Source organism: Ailuropoda melanoleuca, chromosome 4 (assembly GCF_002007445.2).
Source record: "Ailuropoda melanoleuca isolate Jingjing chromosome 4, ASM200744v2, whole genome shotgun sequence".
NCBI classification, from domain to species: Eukaryota; Metazoa; Chordata; class Mammalia; order Carnivora; family Ursidae; genus Ailuropoda; species Ailuropoda melanoleuca.
In genome coordinates, this window is record NC_048221.1 from 36,297,718 (window position 1) to 36,319,128 (window position 21,411).

Sequence of the window (21,411 nt, forward strand, 5' to 3'; positions counted from 1 at the left end):
GCTTTGGAATGAATAGATCTGAGTTCAAACCTCGTGACTATTGCTTACTTGGTGTGTGACCTCAGACACATTATTTAATTTCCTTAAGTCTCTATTTCCCCTAGGAAAATGGGATTAATAACAGAATCTATTTTAAGAGCTGTTTAGAGAACTGTGGTAATGTACATAAAGCACTTAATCAAATATTTTCTATTGGGTATTTTTCTCATCTGTAAAATAAATAGGAATAATGTAGTAAAGGGAACGTGTTCAGGTTCTCTGGTCAACCCCGAAATATACACTAAGAGTGCACAGTGAAGTTCATATGTTAGTAGATGGTATTGTGGTCCAGGCCAAGAAACACTCACTCACCCCTTTTCCCCACAGAGTTCTGACAGAGCAAGCAATACAGAAAGAAAAATAGATAGGGAAAAAATATCCCCTTATAGGTGTGCAGACATCAGTTAAGAAGGATCTTTCTGGCCAAGACTGAACCAGAATATGTGGTTTAGTTATCAAGGTGTAAGTGAAGACTACTGCTTTCTACACCTTGAATCCAAATAGCCCTCGGCTGAGGTCCCTTCTCAGAAATGGGAAGCAGAGAGAATAAGATGAGGTCAGTTTAGACAAAGGTCATAGCGTAAGCCTGGGGCAGAAGGGTAAATGAGTGTCCTTCTTTGGAGCTGATCTTTAAGCCAAGCTCCCTGACCTAAATTATACCACATTGTAAAATGGGGTCCGATGAATGTCCTGGCCTCTGACCAAAGAGATAAACAACTCCTCTCGCAGAGACACGGTGGGAGCTGGAAGATCATTTCTTCTAGAGAGCCCTTTCAAAACGTGGAGTCTTTTGAACTAGGGCTGCTAGACTTAGCAAATAGAAATATAGGACAACCAGCTAAATTTGAATTTCAGATAAGTGAGGAATCGTTTCTGTAGTATAAGTGTGTCACATGCCATATCTGGGACATGCTTGTACTAAAGCATTATTTGTTGTTTATCTGAAATTTGAAGGGAACGGGGCATCCTCCGGGTTCACTGGCAATTCTATTTCCAGCCATGTTTTACTGTCTATTTGGTGATGGTTCACTGAGACTGATAGGAAGGCTTACAGAGCTCTTTCTTTGTTGTGGGAGGTGTCCTGTGTGTTGTGGAACGTTTAGTACCATTTCTAGCTCCTACCCACTGAATGCTGGTAGCATTGCCCCTGCTTCCATCGTGACAACCGAATACATCTCCAGACATTGCCAAATGTCTCTTGGTGGGGGACGGGGGACAACCACCCCTAATGGAGAGCCCTGCTTTAGAGATGGTGGCACAAGCAGGACTGTGAAGCATGTCAAGATGGTAGACCAGAAGGTGGCACTTACAGCTGCTTCTTGAACAACACAGGTTTGAACTGTGCAGATTCACGCCTATATGGATTTTTTTTTCAACAAATACAGGGCCGTACTGTAAAAATATAGTGCAGTACTGTAAATGTATTTTTCTTTTCCTTATGATTGTCTTAGTCACATTTTCCCTTCTCTAGCTTACTTCACTATAAGAAGACTGTACGTCATCCATACATAAAATATGTATTAATCAACTGTTGATGTTATCAGTGAGGCTTCCGATCAACAGTAAGCTATTAGTAGTTAAGTGTTGGGGGAATCAGAAATTATATGAGGTTTTTTGACTGGACAGGGGTTCAGGGCCCCTAACCCTTGCGTCGTTCTAGAGTCAACTGTATATCCAAAAAAAATGATGCGGGTCCTTCCTCTGTCTTCATTCTTCCCCTTCTCCCCACACTTTGGGCTCCTTCGCAGTGATGTTGGGGGCTATCTAGGCCTATGCAGAGGAGCCCAACAACACAATTTTAGTCCCATGTTGATATAATTACTAGATAATCATATTGTTTGACTTTGCCTGTCCACACAGATCACGTGAGGCTATGTATGGCAACTCTTTAGGTTTTAGCTCAGATCACTTCTTCAGAGAACTCCCAGCAAACTATTAAACCAAGTACTTAAATTTTATCGGAGGTCATCAGTTTGTGTGGCTGGGTGAACTCCCCATGTGATGGGCAAAGGTCTTATAGTCAATCTATGTTACTTCAATGTACATATTACTCCTTAGCTCCGTGTTGTAGAGGGAGGAATTTGGAGACGTTGGATAATGAATTCTGTCCTTCAGACATTTCCACCTACACATTTATTTTTGAAAAACATGCTGATATGCCTTCATGTGGTGTTTCCTGTTTGTAAAGTGCCCCTGCCTGAACGTTTTCTTACTTCCTTGGAAAAAACTGAAACGACTTTTGCTTCATTATTAACTTTGTCCAGCCTCGATAATTAATTTTGTAGGCCTATCAGCTTCTGTAGTGAGAAAATTTCATTAGCAAGTTAAATGTAACTTTGTTTCTTCCTTGCTTTCCATATTTTGTAGGCTTTTAGAGAAGCAATGGTTTTATAAAAATCCATTGAGCAAAGCAAAGACAATGTAACTATCTTGTTACAGTGCTGGGGGGAAAAGAAATCTCTGTTCTCCATTCCCTATAAATGTGGTCTGTTTTCAAATCTTTTTTATCTAATGTGCTTCCTTAAATAGGAATACTCTGTTCCCTAAGAAGCCCATTCTAAAGAATAACATTGTCTTTATTTGTAATCACAGGCCTTAGTCATCATAGAAAAAAAAATCTGAGCCTTCTCTGATTCTGATACCTGTATTTAATCAATAACCACATTCCTTTTTCATCTGTCTTACCTCTGCAAGTGCATTTTCCCAGCTGCGTATGTTTTATTGTAAGAATTCAATTGAAGGAGCCATTCATGTTTGCAAAAAGGATGATGTTTTATTATTGGTTATAAAGAAAAGAAATTTCATACTTTGTATAACCGACCCTTTCTGTTATAGCATGGTGAATTCTGAAAGTGAGGAACAAGTTAACTAACCGTGGAGAGACTGCAGAAAAATCTTGTAGTATTCTGACCACATTATAAAATCAGACCTGGCAATTTTTATGTCTCTAATTGACAAGCATTCGATTCACATTTGAAATGCATAATCTTTGCACAATTTAAGGGTACGTAGACTGGAAAGAATAAGTGATGATGGTCAAACTATTTAACACGAATGCGGCATGGCCTGATCAGTGACACCGGGTACCATCTTACTGGGACAGGATCCCAGAGACCGTGCAGCTCCGTGTGTTCTTTTAGGGGCTGGACCATGGAAGGTGGGATGGGTGCTTGGAGAGGGGCCAGGGTGCCTGGGGGCATAGAGGAAACGCTAAGGAGGTACAAGGTAACAGCTGTTTATGAGCCGGTCTGGTGGTATTTTAATATCTGAACCATTGGAGCAGCTGTACCAGTGGGTCCCAGCTGGGCTCAGAAGTGCAGAACTATTAAGTCGTGCAGTGTAGTTAGAAAATTAGGCCACCAGTTGGAGTTCTTAACTGTTCCATTAACTCACAGTGTGGTCTTGGATAAGTTAGCTCTTGGGGCCTCCATTTTCTCCTATGGAGAATGAGAATATTGAATTGGAACAGTCCTAGGTTCCCTTCCTGTTCTAAGAATCAATTTCTTTCCCCCACAAATGAGCTGTAGGTTCTATGCATAGAGCATAGAGCTGTCCTCGAACCCCTGAAAAGCAGAGAGACCGAAGTGTTTCCTAGGCCGTGTAGGGCACTGTCATGCTCTGGGCTTTGTGGATAAGGTGATTGTCAAAGAGGAACGAAGCCGCATTAACTGTTCATGCCCTGCGCTGTCAGGACAAGACAGGAGTGGTTAAATACCTTTCTACAGGCAGCTTAAAGACATTTTTAAAAGATTAATAGTTTTCAATATTTGGAGGAATTTTTTTGCGGAGTAGCAAAATGTGCTAGTTTACTACAGAAACAAAACAAATGTTGCTTTTGCCTGAAATTACCTAAATTGGGCAAAAGCAGATTATTTTGGAACTTTTTGTTGTTTGACTAGATTACAGAAAGTTCCCTCTACTCTTTACTTCACTTTTGTGTTCTTTGTCTGAATATATGTATATATATATATATGTATATATATATATATATACACATATACATATATATGTATATTCAGTGAATATATTGAGACATCTCCATGGGAATATATAAGGACACATTAATGAGCAATGCCATGCCTACTGAAAGTAGAGTTGAAAATCACTTTCCAAGTTGATACCACATCTCTAAAAATTTTTTTTTGTAAGTATGAGGAGGTACTCAGCATAATTATGAATTACTGTAATTATCGAAAAGAAAAAATATGATTTCTGAAGCACATGCTTTATTAGAAAACTAGGTGCTGAGTAAGTACTTAACCATGGATTTCTTTCGGATTCCTATATAAGTGATAGTTTAGTGAAATGACATGATTCTGTTTTAATATCCTGTTGCTTATTGTACCTGACAAACAGAAATGAGGAAAATGAAGAATTGATTATTGGGGTCATTTTCTTGAAACTTTTATATAATTCCCATTGATGCTCAGTGGAATAAAGAAGAGCGTTTCTGTAACAAATTAAGAGCATGCATGGCCTGTTATGACATAGTCATAGACGTATAATAATATGGTCTAGAATTACAGTACTCTCTGGAAGTACATCATATTCAAAATTCACTGGAGATGTCTTAGAGACATCTGTTGTAATTACAGGAACATGGTTTCTAATTCATTTAATTCCCTTTCCTACCTAAACTGTGCATATAAGTGAATTTTAGGAGACTGTATAAATAAATTTTTAATTATAAAATGTTATACAATACATTATTAATAATAACCAACAATGCATAATGTTTATGCATGAGTCCATTAGAAAGACGAGCTAATGTGTGTCAATTCTAAAAGAATGCACTAATTTGTCCTGAATTTGTGAATGAAGTTGAATCCATGATGCAAGCCAATGAATGCAGTAACACAGAGGGGTTTAGCATGCTCTTTCACAGTCAAGAAACACCTTGTACCCGTGGCATTTAAGAGGTATTCAGGATTTGCTCATCACATGTGACCAAGACCTTCTTTTTCAGTAAGCCATGCAGTTATGAAATTTGGAAGAAGACCATAGAGTTGACAGTACTAGCTTTGCCAGACAGGTGCAGGATAAAATGGTCTATAGCATCCAAGAAATGTGTACGGTCCTTACATTTCGGCACATAGAAATCCCAGTCTTATTGTCAAGGAATTTCCTTGTGGGGCCAAAGGGACTGCCAGAATGTGGTTAACTTCGCTGTGCTAGCGGTAACAGATTTCTGAAATCTCCATGGCCAGCTCCAGACACTCGCTGGTCTCGTGGCAGGATTCAAAGAGGCTGCAGTCCATGTCACAGTTGCCATTGCAATCGTTCCGAGCATGGCTTTCATCCGAGGTGTGGTGATACCTGTGAGGGGGGCAGCACAGGTTGGTACACACCGTTTCGCATGTATCCGGGAGCATCAGGAGACAGTCCCAAAACTGGCAAAACAGACAGGTGAGGATAAGGGAGGCACACTCCTCTGTTTAAAGAAGAAGAAGAAAAAAATGATTAGCGGTCCATATGGGGGCATCTCTGAAGGACAGGCATGTGTGCTTGATAACTTTATAACCAACTCTTAATGGTCCATATAGGGGTGATGTACACCATTATTCTCTCAAGCTTCCCCACCCCCCATGCAGGACTCGCTCTACTTAAGTAATTGCTTTATTAACTTCCTGAGCATTTCTATTGATTCCACATAATCTGGTTATTTAAAGTGCTGTCACTTTTCTAAACCCCTTTATTTACTTTGCCTGGAGAGGTGCTGGGAAGCCTCACAATTAGCTACCTGTTTGGAAACCTTGCAACTGTCTGAAAAATAGCAGGTGCTCCCCAAGTGCAGAGAGCTTTCGGGAGCAATTAGGGTTGGGGACCAGGAGAGACTGTACAAACTTCCGGCTTCTTGTCACAAGGTTTGTCATTTGTATGGTGTGGATTCCCAGAAATCTGCAACACCCATATTCACATGGAAGCAGAAAGCACGTTTCAAAACCTAATATAAATGACTTTCAAATAATCGTAGTTTTGATGTTAGTTGTGTTTTATTTTTAATCCCTGTGCCCTTTGTCCTCCAGTTAACGTGAGGCCTTGATTTTATATTCATGCTAAATGGAATACATCATCATATGCCTAAAAGAGGAGAAACCTTCTCAATCCTCTTTAAGAAAATTGGTTTAAAAATTTACTATGCAGACTTGTGAAAATCTGAAAAGTATCTCTAAGGTATTGAAGGTAATTGGTAATTCTAGCCAAACAGCTGTGATGGGTTATAGATTATTATATTTTTTGTTTCCATAAAGGGAATTAGTTAGAAGATGTAGCAGTTCTCTTGTTAAAATTATAACTTTTTTCTTTTTTAGTTAAAAGAGTCTCAAAAACGTGAGCATTTGATAAACGGATAGATAAGCGTTTACATGAGACAACATCTAATTAATTAAAGTCAGTATCCTGAAGATGTTGATGGTTGAAAGTAACAGTCTGGCATGAATTGGAGAAAAAACTACTCCTCCTGATGGGTTTATCGATCAATTAAAGTTAGATTTTCATAGGGATTTATTATTTTTCACCAAGAATGTTAACGTTAATAACTTTTGGTTTTCAGATTTCAGTTGGCTGAGACTACACAAGCCTGCAGGAGAGATTTTGCTCCTGGAGTCATCTGCTAAAGGCTTCTGAGTATTCTTAGAGCCCTGTTCATTTACTTCCAACAAGTTTCCAGAAAACTTTTTTTACTTTTATTGCTCATCTATTTGTTAAGCTTTCAGAGGAGGGAGAACATGGACACTTGCTCTAAAAGGGAACAAATATTTTGAAGATTTCTTTAGAATCTTTCTATGAAGATCTAAAGTGCTTGCATATAGGCAAACAAAAATCTTCCTTCCTGCCTCCGTCCCGCCCTCCATCCCTGCCTCACACCCTCCTTTTTTTCCTTCCCAATAAGACGCTAGTAAAGAACGTCACCGTGACTTTTATGATGACTTTAATTGCCGTATATTGTTGCAGGTGCTGTGGCCATTACTAAGTATTTCTGGTGTAGGCAGCATAGCCCATAATACCTCTAGGGTGTATGTATTCATCTCTTTGCCAGACAGGGTGTATTTTTTTATTCACTTAGAGCCAGCTTCTAGCATTTAGCCAACTCACCCATATAAGTCACCACACACCACCCACAAAAATTCAGGAGTTAGTTAGCACAGTACCTAGACTCTATTTCACGTATGCATTTCTGAAGAGGGCGTGTTGGTGGTCAAAGATATGGAGCATAAAACCTCATCAAATTTTACTAATGCCAAGAAGGCTACGCTAGCAGCCTCCGGCGAAGAAGTTCTCAGTAGAAAATATTCCAAATGCTCCCTGTGCCTCAGGCTGGGGACTCAAGAGACTGACCCAGGCTATGATCATATGAACATGATCCAGTGGGGTCACATCCTTTGTAGATGGAGATGTGAGGCTAAAAGTTTGGTTTGCTGGCAAGTTAGGGTGGGAGCTGGTGGTTCCTCTCAAAGTGTGAAATACCTCTCTGTGAAATGGACTTGTCCTTTCCTGAGGGTGTATAATCTTTGGTTTAATTCTTCTTGCCAGCGTTTTCTCAAGCTGGCAGATTCCGGAGGGCTCTGTTTCTGATGTTCACTGTAGATTTTATTTACATACACACACACGCACAGACACAGAACTGTTTGGCCTAATCCTTTGGCCAAACTGCCATTTGCTTTCTTCTACCTCTCTAGTTTGCATTCGAGAAGAGAAGAGTTCTGTTTTTTTTTTTTTTTTTCCTTTCTGTGTAGCAGTCAGTCCTTTTTATTTGGTTATAAAAGGCAAAACCTCTTGCCCAAAAAAACACGGCAACATTGGTGAATTGAAAACAGATTTTTCCGAACTTTCAAGGGCATTGAAAACTTTTCCTAAAAGGCATGTTACATAATTCTACACAGGCAGGCAACACTGTTTTGCATATGGGCAATTTTTGTTTGCACAAAAGTAACATAAGCAGTTCAGGGGGAAATTTGCAACTGTTTGAAAAGAGAGTTGGGCTTCCGCTATTCCTGAATGGGTGTGTTTTCCTTTGGCTGCAGTATATCTTGGGGCTTTCATGTTTAATAAACACGATACCCAAAGTCATAGCCCGTGATTAGCACCCTTGCTCTCAGCCCATCCAAAAAAGTACTCTATGCATCTGTCTGCCTACTTTGTGTCTCTTCGGCAATGTCTTCAAGACATCTCCCACTTACAGAGGTCAAATTGCACCCAGATCTCTCTCTTGCCCCATTCCACACATCTGTCCTTCCTCTGACTTTCTCTTGTGAATGGCTCCTGCACACTCAGATGAAATCAGCAGAAAGCTGGGACTCATTCTTGTCATTTCCCTTTTTCCCCATCATACCACCGTCCTCCACCCACTTCCTTGCTGAGTTCCACTTGTTCTGTCTCAAGTCGGTATGGGAAAACCAGAAGCCTCTACCCACCTCTAGGGCCACCATCTTAGTTCCAGCCACTATCAGCCATTGTCAGGTCAACAGCAATAGGCTCCTGTCTAACACATTGCTTTTACACGAACCCAGCTCAAATTCATCAGCTCCTGTGATGTTCTTCATTGTAGATGGCAAGAGCTCACTCTCCCCTTAAAGTCCCACATCCTTGCCATAGCTTGTGTGATGGGTTTTTCTGGCTTCCCATCCTCTGTCATCCTCACTCACTGCGCTCCAGCCACACTGGCTCAGTCAGATCCTGAGATGCCCCAACTGAGAGCCTTTGCCCATGCTCTCTCTTTGGCCTGTGTTCCATACTCCCCACTCACAGCTTGACCTGATTCCTACTCAACCTCTGAGCCTTCAGCTTAAAACATCTTCCTTCCATGTGCCATGAAACTTTCCTAGCATTCTATTTTTTCTTCATGGTACTGACCATAGGATGATATGAAACTAATTAATTTATTGATGAGTGTCCCCCTCTCGAGAACCTGAGTTACAAGACAGCTGTATCTGTTGTTGAGTGAATGAATAAAAAAATGAATGATGGGAGATGAATAAAGTGGTCCTCATTTTATAGGTGAAAGGACTAAGGTTCAGGGATTGTCCCTGACCGTCATGAATCTTTCAGCCGTAAGGTGGTTGGGGCGGGGGCGGGGGGTGGTTCAAATCTCAATCTTTCTGAATGCAAAGTCTGTGCTCTCTTAGCTAGTGTTACATTGGAAGCAGACGAGCCGTCCTGGGCACGTTGTAGGCAGCTCATGTAGGTCCTGAAATAAGCCTGAGTTGAGTACTATCACTGTTCCTTCAGAGATGAGGGAACTGTGGCTCAGGGAATTTAAGAAGCACAGAAAATGGAGGAACCATGATTTAACTGAAACTGTCCCCTCCAGAGCTTTGTATCCTTTAGCTGGCCTGCCCTTTAGAAGGCTCACGCTTCGTCTGCCATGATCCAGCATGGCGTAGGACATGGCTGGCTCATGGAAGGCCTGTTCCCTTTCCTCTCCTTGCTCTGTTCTCTGTTCCTCAAATTGCTAATGTCTATCCTCCAGGTTCTGTCAATGGCTTCCTGCTAGCTTCAGCCGGTGGCAAGCAGTGGCAGGAAATGGAGGGTGGGAAGAAGGGAATGCCAGGGGTGTTTCTCCCCTTCTCTCTCTCTGCTTTGAGTGGTGTCTCCGAAGTACCTGTATCTTCCCCTTGGTGTTACCTCTTTCTGAACATCTTTCTTTCTGCGGCTCTTGTTAATGCCACTTGCTGGTGGTCTGTCTAGTAATGGTTAGTTACTAGTGGCCCACGAGTGAAGGCCAGGACTAATCATCTACTAGTGGCTGGAGAGGCCAAGGGAAGAGGTGGGAGAGCATGGTTGCTAAGGTCTGGGTGGCTTCACTGTTCCCTTACTGGGCTTTTCACCTCTCCTAATAGCGTTATAAGGAGGTCTCTGCATGTTGAGGTCCCTTTCTTGACCCTCCTGGCATCCTGCCTGGGCTCTCATCACGGCTCTCACAATGCCCATCTCTCTCTCCCTCCTCTTGCCTTGCTAAGCCTGGACCAGAGAAGGTTCAAGAGGGAGCCAAGGCCGAGCAGCCAAATGTGGTATTTGACTGTGAGCAAGAAGCCATGACAAAAACCCGCCTAGGTTGTTTCATTTCCTTTTCACAGCCCTAGGGTACCTTTAGGACATCGAGGCTGTAATGTGCTAAGCGATACCCTAATGATACTGAAGGATTAATGCAGCCTCCAGAGGTGCTAAATGTACAGCTGGGGATTGGCTAATTAAGAGGGAGAATCTGTCTCATTAGAAAGGATCGTGTTTAATTAGAGTGGAAAAGGTAACAATGCAAGGAGATTCTACCAGAGTACCTGGGGTCAGCCTCACGGTCACGGTCCCATACTCCCTGGCTTTGCCCTCCCAGCTTTCGGTCTTGTTACCCTGATGCCTGGGAATAAGAGGAGGGAGGGACAGAGGCAGATTTAGCTGTCCACTGGAGTTCTTACAGCTTTCCTCAGCTCTGGAAACATACCACCTGCTCATTTGGGAATCACTATCCAAAGTAGCAAGAATGTGGTTCCTCCACAAGTGACCCAGATAAACAACAATTTCCCTACCCCTCCCCTCCAAACAAAAAGGGAAATAAACCTGGCCCAAACCCAGCATCCTAATATGTTCATGGTTAATGTGCTGTCCTGGCAGATTCAGCATAATCATGAAATTCCCTACACAGCGACTCTGACTAATTACTCCAAGTTTTTGGTCAAAAAGTATAAAAATTGGCTCCCACTCCTCCAACACTGAGTTCTTTTTTTTTTTTTTTTTTTTTTAAGTCTGTAATGTAGAATAGGAATAAATAAAGTGTGACTGAATGCCTTTCTCTAGCTGGGGTATCATCCCTGATGTTATCAATTTTAATAGCTACTTAAATATGTCAAGATCTATTTAAGTTCAGACAAGCACAACTAACGTTCAAGTCAGTTCTTTAGAACGAGGATGACTAGATTTGGGTGATACTTAGTAAATTTGTGCTTATGTTTTTTTCTGAGCAAATGAACTGAAATAATTATAAAATTGAAACATTTTAAAAGGTGACACTACTGCATTTAATTGTATGAAATTTACAGTGTAGAAAATGTAATCATTTTATTCAGTAGTCCATGGTGTAATTAAGACTATTCTTTGGAGGTATCTTGTATTTATGATTTTCCTCTTCCACCTGGATGAGACGTCTCAAATTCAAAATTATACATCAATTAGGTATATTCTCTGGCTTCCTTTTAAAGAGCCTGTTTTCAAGTCTTGTGTGTATCCTTGATTTTATTACCCACAGGGATGCCTTTGCAATCAGAATGTAGCAACAGAGCAGAGACACAGACAGTGCTCTGGACTTTTTCCATTTTATTCGGGAAAGGGACCACACAGGATGAGTCCCAATTTAATAATAAAGTAATGTTGCAGCACATAGTGTGTGATGTGCAGTAAAGATCCTTTTAAATTCCCATCAGAGCACACACCATGAACTGTGCTAATGGATGTAACACATTTTACAAAATCTGCATGTGTGAGGCTTTTCCATTCTGTTTTAAGTGGGGCAATGTATATAAATAATAGATATTAGCAATTAAGCATCCATTCCTATGCACTCATTTATACATTTGAAAATAAATTAACCACGAACTACATGAAAGTGGATGCAATCTTCTCTTTTCCCTTCTGTTTCCCCTGCTGTTCCTGAAAGATGTTTCTGTATTTATCTCAGTACGAACAATGACCCCAGCTCTCAATTTCTGCATCCTTAAATTAATTACTATAAAAATTCTCTGACTTAACTCTTGATATCCTTGATGTTTGCTGTTTGAGAAAATGAGAGCTTCTTATTGACACTCGTGGGCCTTAGTTGGGATATTTTGCTCTCTCTTTTATCCAGGTACCAAAAATTCTTCCCTCAGTGTGGGGATTTTCACCATGTGAAGGGAACAGTGGGCTTTTACCTATGTTGTCAGCCTAAAATCATGATTTCCCGGGTTGTACCGGCCTTTCAGCCAGGGCTTAAGAAGAATGGTCTAAGTCAACTGTCCCTGTGACTCTCCTTTGCTCTTTTGAAAAAAAAAACAAAAAAAAACAGTAAGTGTTGCCTTTCCTGCATGGGGTTCCTGAGTACCAGCGGTCATTTTAATGGAGCGGTCCTTTGGCTTTTCCCTGAGAATACAAGGGTTCAGGTATCATGTTAGCTGTACCAGCCCTTCTCCTTTCCCCAGAATCCCTGCTAGGACAAACCAGAGTGGTTCTGGAGGGTACTGTGTTGTACTATGTGGATAGGTCCAATGGCAGTTCTTTCTTTGGGGGTCATTACAACCAAGATCCATGACATGTATCCCTGAGTCAACCCACAAAATGCTCTAGTGTCACAGTGCTTTCTAGTGTCTCAGAGAACTCTCCTGTATTGCATCTTTTCTCGATTGGCATCAAACTCCAGCAAAGACAGAAATGTGGGCTTCATCTTGAATTTGAGGTTGTAACCTGGCAGTCCACTGGCCAAAGTTGGCCCCAAGCTAGGCATTGTTGGGAGTGTCTGGGGCTTCATAAAAGAAATAGAATTATTGCCAACACCTAAAAAAAATTTGGTGATTTCACATAAAAGTCTGGAGCTGGCAACTCTGAGCTTCTATTTCCTTCTGGCCCCAATTAGCTGGAGCTGAGTAGTGGCAGTGCTCTTCACTTTGCCCCAGTCCTCACCAATCCCTGTTGCTCACTGCCAGTCTAACTCATCATTCACGTCATCTCCTGGCACCTGCAAGCGGTTGTGTCTGTAGCTTCTGGTCTAAAGCAGCCATGACAATGTTTGCACAAGATCATAAGGAACACATGTTAGAAGTTTCTCCCCTTGCTTTCTAAAACCGTAACCATAATGAAAGTAAAAATTAAATATCTATTGTGTGCCAGGTTCTGTACTGGATCCTTTATACCTGTTATTTCATGTGGTCTTCAAAACACCCTGGCTCCATTATATAACTGAAAGACTGAGATTCAGAGATGTTAAAAAAAACTTATCCAGGTTTATATGGTTAATAAATTTCAGAGCCAGGAATTAAACTGATGTGATTCTTAAGCTCCTGTTACACAAAGTCCATTTATTTATTTTTTCCTTATTTTCAAAAAGTAAATATTAATTTAAATATAGACTAGAAACTATACCCTCTTATATTTTCTTTTGAGAAACTGTAAGCTTTCTTTAAATGCAAGTGCAGCTATGGAACACTACACAATTCTTGAATGGTTTGTGTCTCCTATAAAGGGCACCGCAAAGGCAACCTGAGTAAAATTACATATGTCTTGGTGTGGAGAGCATGACTTTGAACCTGACTGTGATGACCATTTCACACCAAATCAATTTGAAATTGGCTTTGCAAAAGGAATGTGCCTTTTATAGTCATACACAGGGGTGGTTGGGTATAGCTTGGCACTGATCAGAATGCCCAGGAAGTGATATCACCTAGAGGAATGAACTGTGGTTGCTGATGTACGCATCTTGATATTTTTTACAGTCCGCATTTATACATTTCCAGCATTTTAATACCATTCTACTGTGCCTTCTTCTCCTCTCAGCCTAGCGTCACGGGCTGAAATAGTCTCCGATTTGAGAAAAGTTTGCCGTTTTTCTTTATCCCCTTCATAGCTCCGTAGCAAGAATGATTATACCTCACTCCAGCTATTTAAAACACTTTGCCTCTGATTTCCAGCTTTGAGAGCAAACAATCTGCCAAGCACCTCATAATTGCAGAGTGACCTTGACATGTGTCATTCACCAGGGTTTTCAAATCGAAGTCTTCCTGTTTAATATTCATAAAGGCTCTTTTTTTTCTAACAGCATATGTGATGATTTTACAGGGGCTGGGGGTTGGGGAGCTTTATTTAGAGATGGGTTGATTCTGAGAAACATACCATCAGTGTCTCTCTGATGAACTGAAGTATCAGTTTGGAGGTAGGAAAATTTCGTTTGGCATTCTTCGAGGGAGGACAGTGATGTGCTGGATTCTGACAGTTTTTTCTCACTGGGGGTTTCCTTGGCTGGTCCATCTGTGATATTGAATTCGGATACTGAATTTATAATGATAGCATTAATGGGTTTCTCGTCTGCATGCTTTTCATTTGTGAGTTGCGTATCTAGATGAAAAAAGAAAACACACATACACAAACCCACTATAGTTGACATGACCTAGTGATCTCAGAATGGATATTTGCAGAAAGTTTCACACTCGAGACTTTTGTGAGAATAAGGTCTTATTTAAGAATGAGGCATCATTGAACCGAATCACTTTGAACAAAACTATAAGTTAGAATAGAAAAGTGCAATAATTATAAAATTTTATACACAGTACAAGTTTCTCTATCACAGTAATTTGTAGCACTTATTTCTACTGTGGGTTTTTTTTTTTTTTTTAAAGTACTGGGTGGAGAGAATCAAAGATATCATTCACTTGGATCAACGAGATCTCAGTTTGTTGTCAGCTTATGGTCAAAGTGTTTTCTGGATCCCAGAAGCAGTAAAAGGGTCTTAGATGCTAGACAGTGCTGCTCAATAATGTATGTGATCCCAATCAAATTGCTTTATTTCTTTGGTTCTACAAACCTCAGTTTCCTCTTCTGTATAAGAGAAGTGGTTATAAATGAACCGTCTATCCGCTCATACCTGTCTCTATCCTCAGACACTCTCGGTTGCCATCCCTTCCCCTGTCCTGACATTTGTTAGACTCCTAGTCAGGTGAGTGTCTATATGGCTTTTGGGGGTGTGCTTTTTGGAATATATTTCATTTCCATATAACCACCTGGAAGGGAACCCCTGACAAAGTCCTTGACCCTTGAGATTCTAGTTTGGAGAGGCATAGAAAAGACCAAGAAGGCCTAGGTGGCTCATGTATTTTAAAGCTCCCATATTCATTCATTCATTCATTCATTCGTTCATTCATTCATTCATTTTCACATAATCATATGGGGGTCTGCTATTTAAGAAGCACTGGGCTGGGCACGGGGGCTACCTTGGCACTTAAGACCGGCGTAGTCCCCAGCTTCGACAAGCATCAAAAAATCAGCAAAGAAATAGCTAAGTCACAATATTGAGGAGTGTATGACAGAGCACCATACCATGAAATCGTGTTAGTGTGGCTCATAACCAGTCTGGGTCATAACTTACCTATACCCATTACACAGAATCCAAAGATGGAGAAAGAGTTAACAGAAGGTATTCTCAAACAAGCAGACCAGCCAGTACCTAGGGACACCGTAAGCCCTAAACCAGCAGCAGTCCAGGTCATTTGGTGGCCCCACTGGGAGATGGTGAAGATGCGTTCTGGAGACTTGCGTTCTGTGGCTAGCCCAATGCCCGGTTGATCCAATAACGCTTATTGAGTGACTGGGATAAACACGACAACTCACAACCTGGGTTTTATCATGCTTACAGCAGCTCAGTGCAAGAAGTATATTCTTGCCAGCATCCATTCTCATCACCTTTTCCAAAGCTGCTTCTTTTTTTCAGGCAGATGGAAATCTCTACTGGGTCCTGTCGCCTGGGTCAGTGGTTCCCAGACTTGTCTAATGAGTAAAATAACTTGGGAAATCTTTTAAAACTTTGGAATTTTTTCAAGCTCAGGCAACCCCTCCTACCCTCAGCAGATCAGCTCACAACCCCTGGGGGATTTTTGACGCTCCCTACATGAAGCTCCAAGGGCTCCTGACTGCCGTGGGAGCTGTCAGTCTGGCATATGCAATTGTCCTGTTTCTTTCTCAGCCTCCAAACAGCCTTGGCTTTCAACAAATTTGCTTTTTATTTCCTACCTCTTATGTTGCTGGCTTTAAATCTCTTGGTTGTGGTTTGATTCACTCTAAACTGGACTGAAGGAAATTAGGGTCCATGAAAACATTGATCATTAATAGCAATTAACGTAATAATAGATAGATGGAATTAGCTCAACCGATTGGGAAACTCTTAGCTTCTTCTAATCCCAGAAAGATTCACCAGATTAACGTTGTAATGATGATGATATAAAAATAATAATTTATTTTTCTGGGATATCAAAGTGTCCGGCAATTAGCTAACATTACAAAAAGATAGCCATTCCGATTATGCCTTAGAACCCTTGGAGCAGTATTGATATTTGGAGACAGAGAATTGTCATGGGGAGATCATAGGATGTTTAACAGCGTCCCTGTCCTCTACCTACTGGATGCCAGTAGCACCCATGGTCCTAGGTTGTGGCGAACAAAACCGTCTGCAGGTATTGCCAAATTTCCCCTCCAGGGCAAAGTCACCTAGGTGGAAATTCAAACCACCGCTTTATACACACACTCACATGCACCGTTGCATGCCTTTTATGTCAGGTTCCACGTTAGCGCTTACAAACCTTATTTACCTGAAGCATCACAAAGGCTCCAGGAGGCAGATACTGTCAACCTCCCTGAACAGAAGGGAGTGACCTGTATTCCCTGTTAACAGAGGAGGGAGTGTAACCAACGCTTAGAGAGTTGATTAAGATAAGTTGCCCCAGGAGTCCTCATTAGCAAATGACAGAACTAGGATTTGAATCCAGGCCTGGTGTCTTCCCAAAGGTCCGCTCTCATCCTTGTCTCTCTAGGATACAACATCGTCCCTGATTTGTTCTTCGCTTTTATCTCGTTTCGTAGCTGCTGAGACTGCATATCAGCAAACCCTGCTGACCCCTAAATCCCATGCATGATGTGTCAAAGACCCAAAATCTAGCCTCGCAGATTACTTTGCTTTCCAGATGCTTCTCTCTCTGAACGGTCTCTGCAAAGCAGGACTACCTTTTGCACACCCAGGAAATCCTGCATCTGCAGTGACAGCTGCTTTTATACTGTACATTAGAGAGCAGCCCGGAAGGAGCTGGTAGATAACGCAACCTTGATGAGTGTAGAGATTACGGCAGCTATTTACTTACGGAATTAATTAACAATCAGTTCGAATTATCACACGTAGTCAGGCTGCATGTAATTTAAATTGCTTTTGCACAAAGTAATTCAGTAACAAAAAAAATGTTGGATAGAGGTTACTGGAATGGAAGAACATGCGGAGAATACTGTATACAGCCAAGTGGTATATGATTCTCTTTTTAATTTTGCGACAATTTTAAGTATAGCATTTTGAATCTAAGTGGTATGCTACATTAAGCAACCATTTGGAGCCACTGGGTTTGTACTGAGAGAATTTTGTGGAGAAGTTAAACTGCCATTCATAAAGTTATTTTAATTCTCTATCTCTGTTTATATTTTTATTTTTTTTTTCATTCCCCAGTGGGAACTATCTGTTGCTCATTAGAAAATCATCTGACATACACGCATTTCAGACCCCAGTCTGTTCAACCCAGAATTCAGACATCTGAAGTGAGTCACAATTTTTGGGTGAACGTTACTGACATCTTCCATGTTTTATAGATGGAAAGCTAACAATAAATTTCCCCGGATTCCTCTCGTGCGGTGTTATTTGACATTGTATCCCAAGTATTATAAAGTAGCAGAGGCTAAAAGGAGAAACGTATAAAAAGTGGTATCACATCTCCTGCAGAGAAAACGATTTTGGAATTAAATAAGGAACTCGTGAAACTATATTTGGGATGTTATACATAGTTCTTGACATTAACTTAGAGAAAATAATTTTTTAACAAAAAAAAAATACCAAAATTAGGACAAAAATTAGAAGCTCAACTCTATTTCTTAGGGAAAAAAATTAAAGTGTATCTTAAGTCAGTGAAATAGAAAATTCATGTTTGGGCTAGGAGTAATTGCAGAACCAATGGGCATAAACTTAAGTAACAGAAAAGACAGACAGTTAATTAATTTTTTATTGCCATTGAGCAAATGTTATTAATTTAATTCAATTAACATTTATTGAGTGCCCACGTGCAATAGATGAATCAATGTGACAGGAGCTATTAATTTATTTACTTTAAGTTATTAAGGAAACATTTTAATGATTTTCATTTTTGCTCACTAAATGTGACTATAATTTTTGTATCCATTCTCTATTTGAGTGCATATATATAAAGTATATTTATATGTATGCATTCCAATTGTGAATAAGTAGCATCTCTTCTTCCTGACTGTCCCCATTCTATTCTTGTTTTCCTCTCCCCTCCCCCTTACCTCTCTCTTCCCCTCCCAGTCTCCTACCTTCCCTTCTCTTCCCTAACCTTCCCTTCCCTAACCTTCCCTAACCTTCCCTTCCTTTTCTTTTCCTTCCCTTCCCTTCCTTTCCCTTCCTTTCTCTCTCAGTTTAATTCCCTGACCTGCCCTGTCTCTGTTATTGGTTTCTTTTTTCCCTCCCAGGTCCTTCAACATATTTATTCCTTTATTCCTATCTTTGTCCTCTTAGTTCCTTTCTTTGTACCATACCCTTGAAGGTCATATTTGTCCACACTCACAATTTAATTGTTTTCTTTGTGAAGCTGGGCCCCGAAACTCTGTGCAGTTCATCAGCCAGCTGGGTCACATTTACTGAGTGTTAAACTCTATGTCTGGCCCCGAACTGGGTGCTGAGAGATTCAAAGAAGAATAGCAAATGGTCTTGGTCCTCAAGAGGCCTACAGTTATCACGAATTGTAGTCACACACTTGTCACTGACTACTGGACATTTTACTTGAGTTATCAGCTGATCTTTACAAGTAGTATATCTCTTTCTACTAGGCCCTATTCTTCTCTCCAAACTGGGTAACTCTGGATATCCCTGAAAAACCACATTCAATTTCTTTTCATTGTATTGTCATTTTTAACAAATTCCCAGCGCTTCAAAATATTCTTTGAATTCACCATCCTTCCATCCAAATATTTACCAGTTCTCATTTATTTTTTCTTTTAAATATCTTACAAGCGCATTTCAGATTTTTCAGTCCCATCAGAACCGGTTACTCGAGATGAATCCTCTCTGTTAAGTCTGTACTATTTTTGTCATCATTGGTCTTAATTATGGTGGCAACCCTCCCCAAGATATCTTGTACACTATAATCGAAATGATATTTTGAGTAATATTCTTCTGATCATATTACTCATTAAAAACAAAACATACACACACACATATGTACACACCAAATGTTAATAGCTCATTATTACCAGACTATTTTCCCATTTTCTTGTTCTGAATTAATCTATGCACTCTATTGCAAAATAGAAAAAAGGTGTTAAGTTTTTCTTGTAAGTAGTAAACTCCAGAAGCCTTCGCCAACGTTGTCAGATAACTGTTTAAAACAGGGTGATTTGGGGGCACCTGAGTGGCTCAGTCGGTTAAGCGTCTGCCTTCGGCTCGGGTCATGATCTCAGGGTCCTGGGATTGAGCCCCACATCAGGCTCCTTGCTCAGTGGGGAGTCTGCTTCTCCCACTCCCTCTCCCTGTGTGTTCTCTCTCTCTCTCTCTCTCAAATAAAAATAAAATAAAATCTTAAAAAAAAAACACAAGGTGATTTTAATTCTGGACCAAAATGTTTGAAGTCAGTGTGTATTTCAAAAGTATGGGCCATTTCTGAAGCTATCATGATAAATTATATTTTCCCTTGAATTTAAACTATCCTCTAACTTAGAATTTCATACTGTAATTATCCGGGGTTGAAATCAGATTGAATAGGCAGGTGACATTTCAAGGTATAAGCTCCCAAACCATCAACAAATAATTACGGTTAGTAAATGTAGTTAATTGAAGTAACGCTGAAGAAGAAGAAAAAAGGGTTTTCCCCCTTTCTATGTAAAGTTTATAAAGTTCATACAAATGTCAGAAATGATTTTTGTTGTTAATACTAGAATATATGCGCTGTGTTTTCCATAGCTTGGTAGACAAGAACACAAAATTGAAGAGCATTAGACATGACGGAACTTGCTGAAAATTATGAGAAAGAGCTAGATTCCCAGCTTCTAGAGGTGTGGAGCACTTTCTTATATTGAGTACAATTTTGGGACCTGATACTTACGGTTAGAGACAGAACAAAACTAGGAAGATGAGGACTTCTCAATACTAACATGCATATTGAAAGGTGATTGGTACTTAACAACACATTTTCTTTTTTGGAAACTGAGTGGGGGATAATTTGTTCAAACTAAGGGGTGCAAATATTCTCACCTTTTTGAAATGCATGGAAATAAGTTACTCATGGCATGTTCCATTGCTCTATCTTATGAAATTGGACAAAATAAAATATTGGGTTTATTAAACCTCTTTTTTAGAGGGGAGTAGAAAAAACGAGGTAAAGATATTGTTCATTTTTTTTTTTTTTGTAATTTTCAAATGCCAGCTCTGGTGAGAAGATGTCCTTTAAAGACTTCCAAGTTAAAGCAGTAATTTTATATACCATTGTTTTGTCTTCTGTGGTGCTTCAACTAAAACCCTGCCGCAAAAAACATGAGATGAAATGTTTATCGAGGGCCATGACAAGGGGACGTTTTAAGCCTTTTCAATCAGCATTAGTAAATCTTTTATTTTTTTTTAAAGAGAGTAAAAGCAAAAGAATATTATTTGTCCCAATATAATAGGAGTGAGTGTTCAAGGTGAAAAGGATTAAAGAGGAGAAAAGAACTGAGAGAATAAGGTTGAGCACGGCCCCCTCGCCAAGCTTCCTCCACACCTGCAAAGCATCTTCAAACTTTTGGGACTGAAGTGGGGTTTTTGGCCTAACGCTTCTAGATCATTACCTGTTTTCTGTTCCCCTGTAGCACACTTGGCACCTGTAGACAGACGCAGGCTAAGTGATATACTTTTATGTTAGATCCTAAGCTTGTAACAAGGAAACATTCTGTCCTAGGAGGTGGTTGGCTCTTCAGACGTGAGAACAGTTTGCAATTATGAGTCTCCAATTCATTTGTATGCAGTTACCTTCAGCTTAATGTTTGTATAAAGTGTCTCAAGAAATAAAGGTGATATTATCTCAGGAAAAAAAAAATTGGTTAGCAGTTTTTATAGCTTGATGCACTTGGATTAGTAATAGGTTTAGAGCTTTAAAAAACTCAGTGAAGCCAGTCAGGCTATAAACTCATGCCTAATTGGTATTACATATACGGTTGCTTTTTTATTGTCAGTATTTAAAGATAAATGTTAAAAATTAAGCTATAATTATTCAAAATATTCTCTATTATGTTAAAACCATCACAATTTATTCATCCCAACGAAGCGAATGCCACTTAAAGTCCCTTTCTTGCATTATCTCATTTGAGGCTCACAACAGTTTTGCAAAGTATTATTATCACTATTAGATGAATGAGGAAATGGATGGAAGGTCAGAGATTTTAGTGCTTTGCCCAAGATTACCCTGCTGGTAAGGGGCAGAGCTAGTACTCGCACTTAGGTCTTGTAATTCCTGTGACAGTCAAACTTTGCCTCCGTAAATCACATTATGAAACCAGGCAGGAGATCAAAATATTTTTCTGAAATATATCTCCTGTGTCCCTTCTGACGTTTCTCTCTCCAGGTTAATT

The 21,411-nt window shown here is 40.2% G+C and overlaps 1 protein-coding gene across 2 annotated transcripts in view; it reads right to left on the minus strand.

The window, feature by feature from the left end:
• Positions 1–5,210: 5,210 nt before the first annotated feature.
• The window catches only part of MDFIC2 (MyoD family inhibitor domain containing 2), a 105,090-nt gene continuing 88,889 nt past the window's right edge, over positions 5,211–21,411 (minus strand). For both annotated transcript variants that reach the window (XM_034657321.1, XM_034657320.1), the window contains 2 exons: positions 13,891–14,112; positions 5,211–5,470 (listed from right to left, as the gene is read on the minus strand). In XM_034657321.1, the coding sequence (XP_034513212.1) occupies positions 5,211–5,470; positions 13,891–14,112 (482 nt within the window). The remainder of the gene's footprint in view (positions 5,471–13,890; positions 14,113–21,411) is intronic.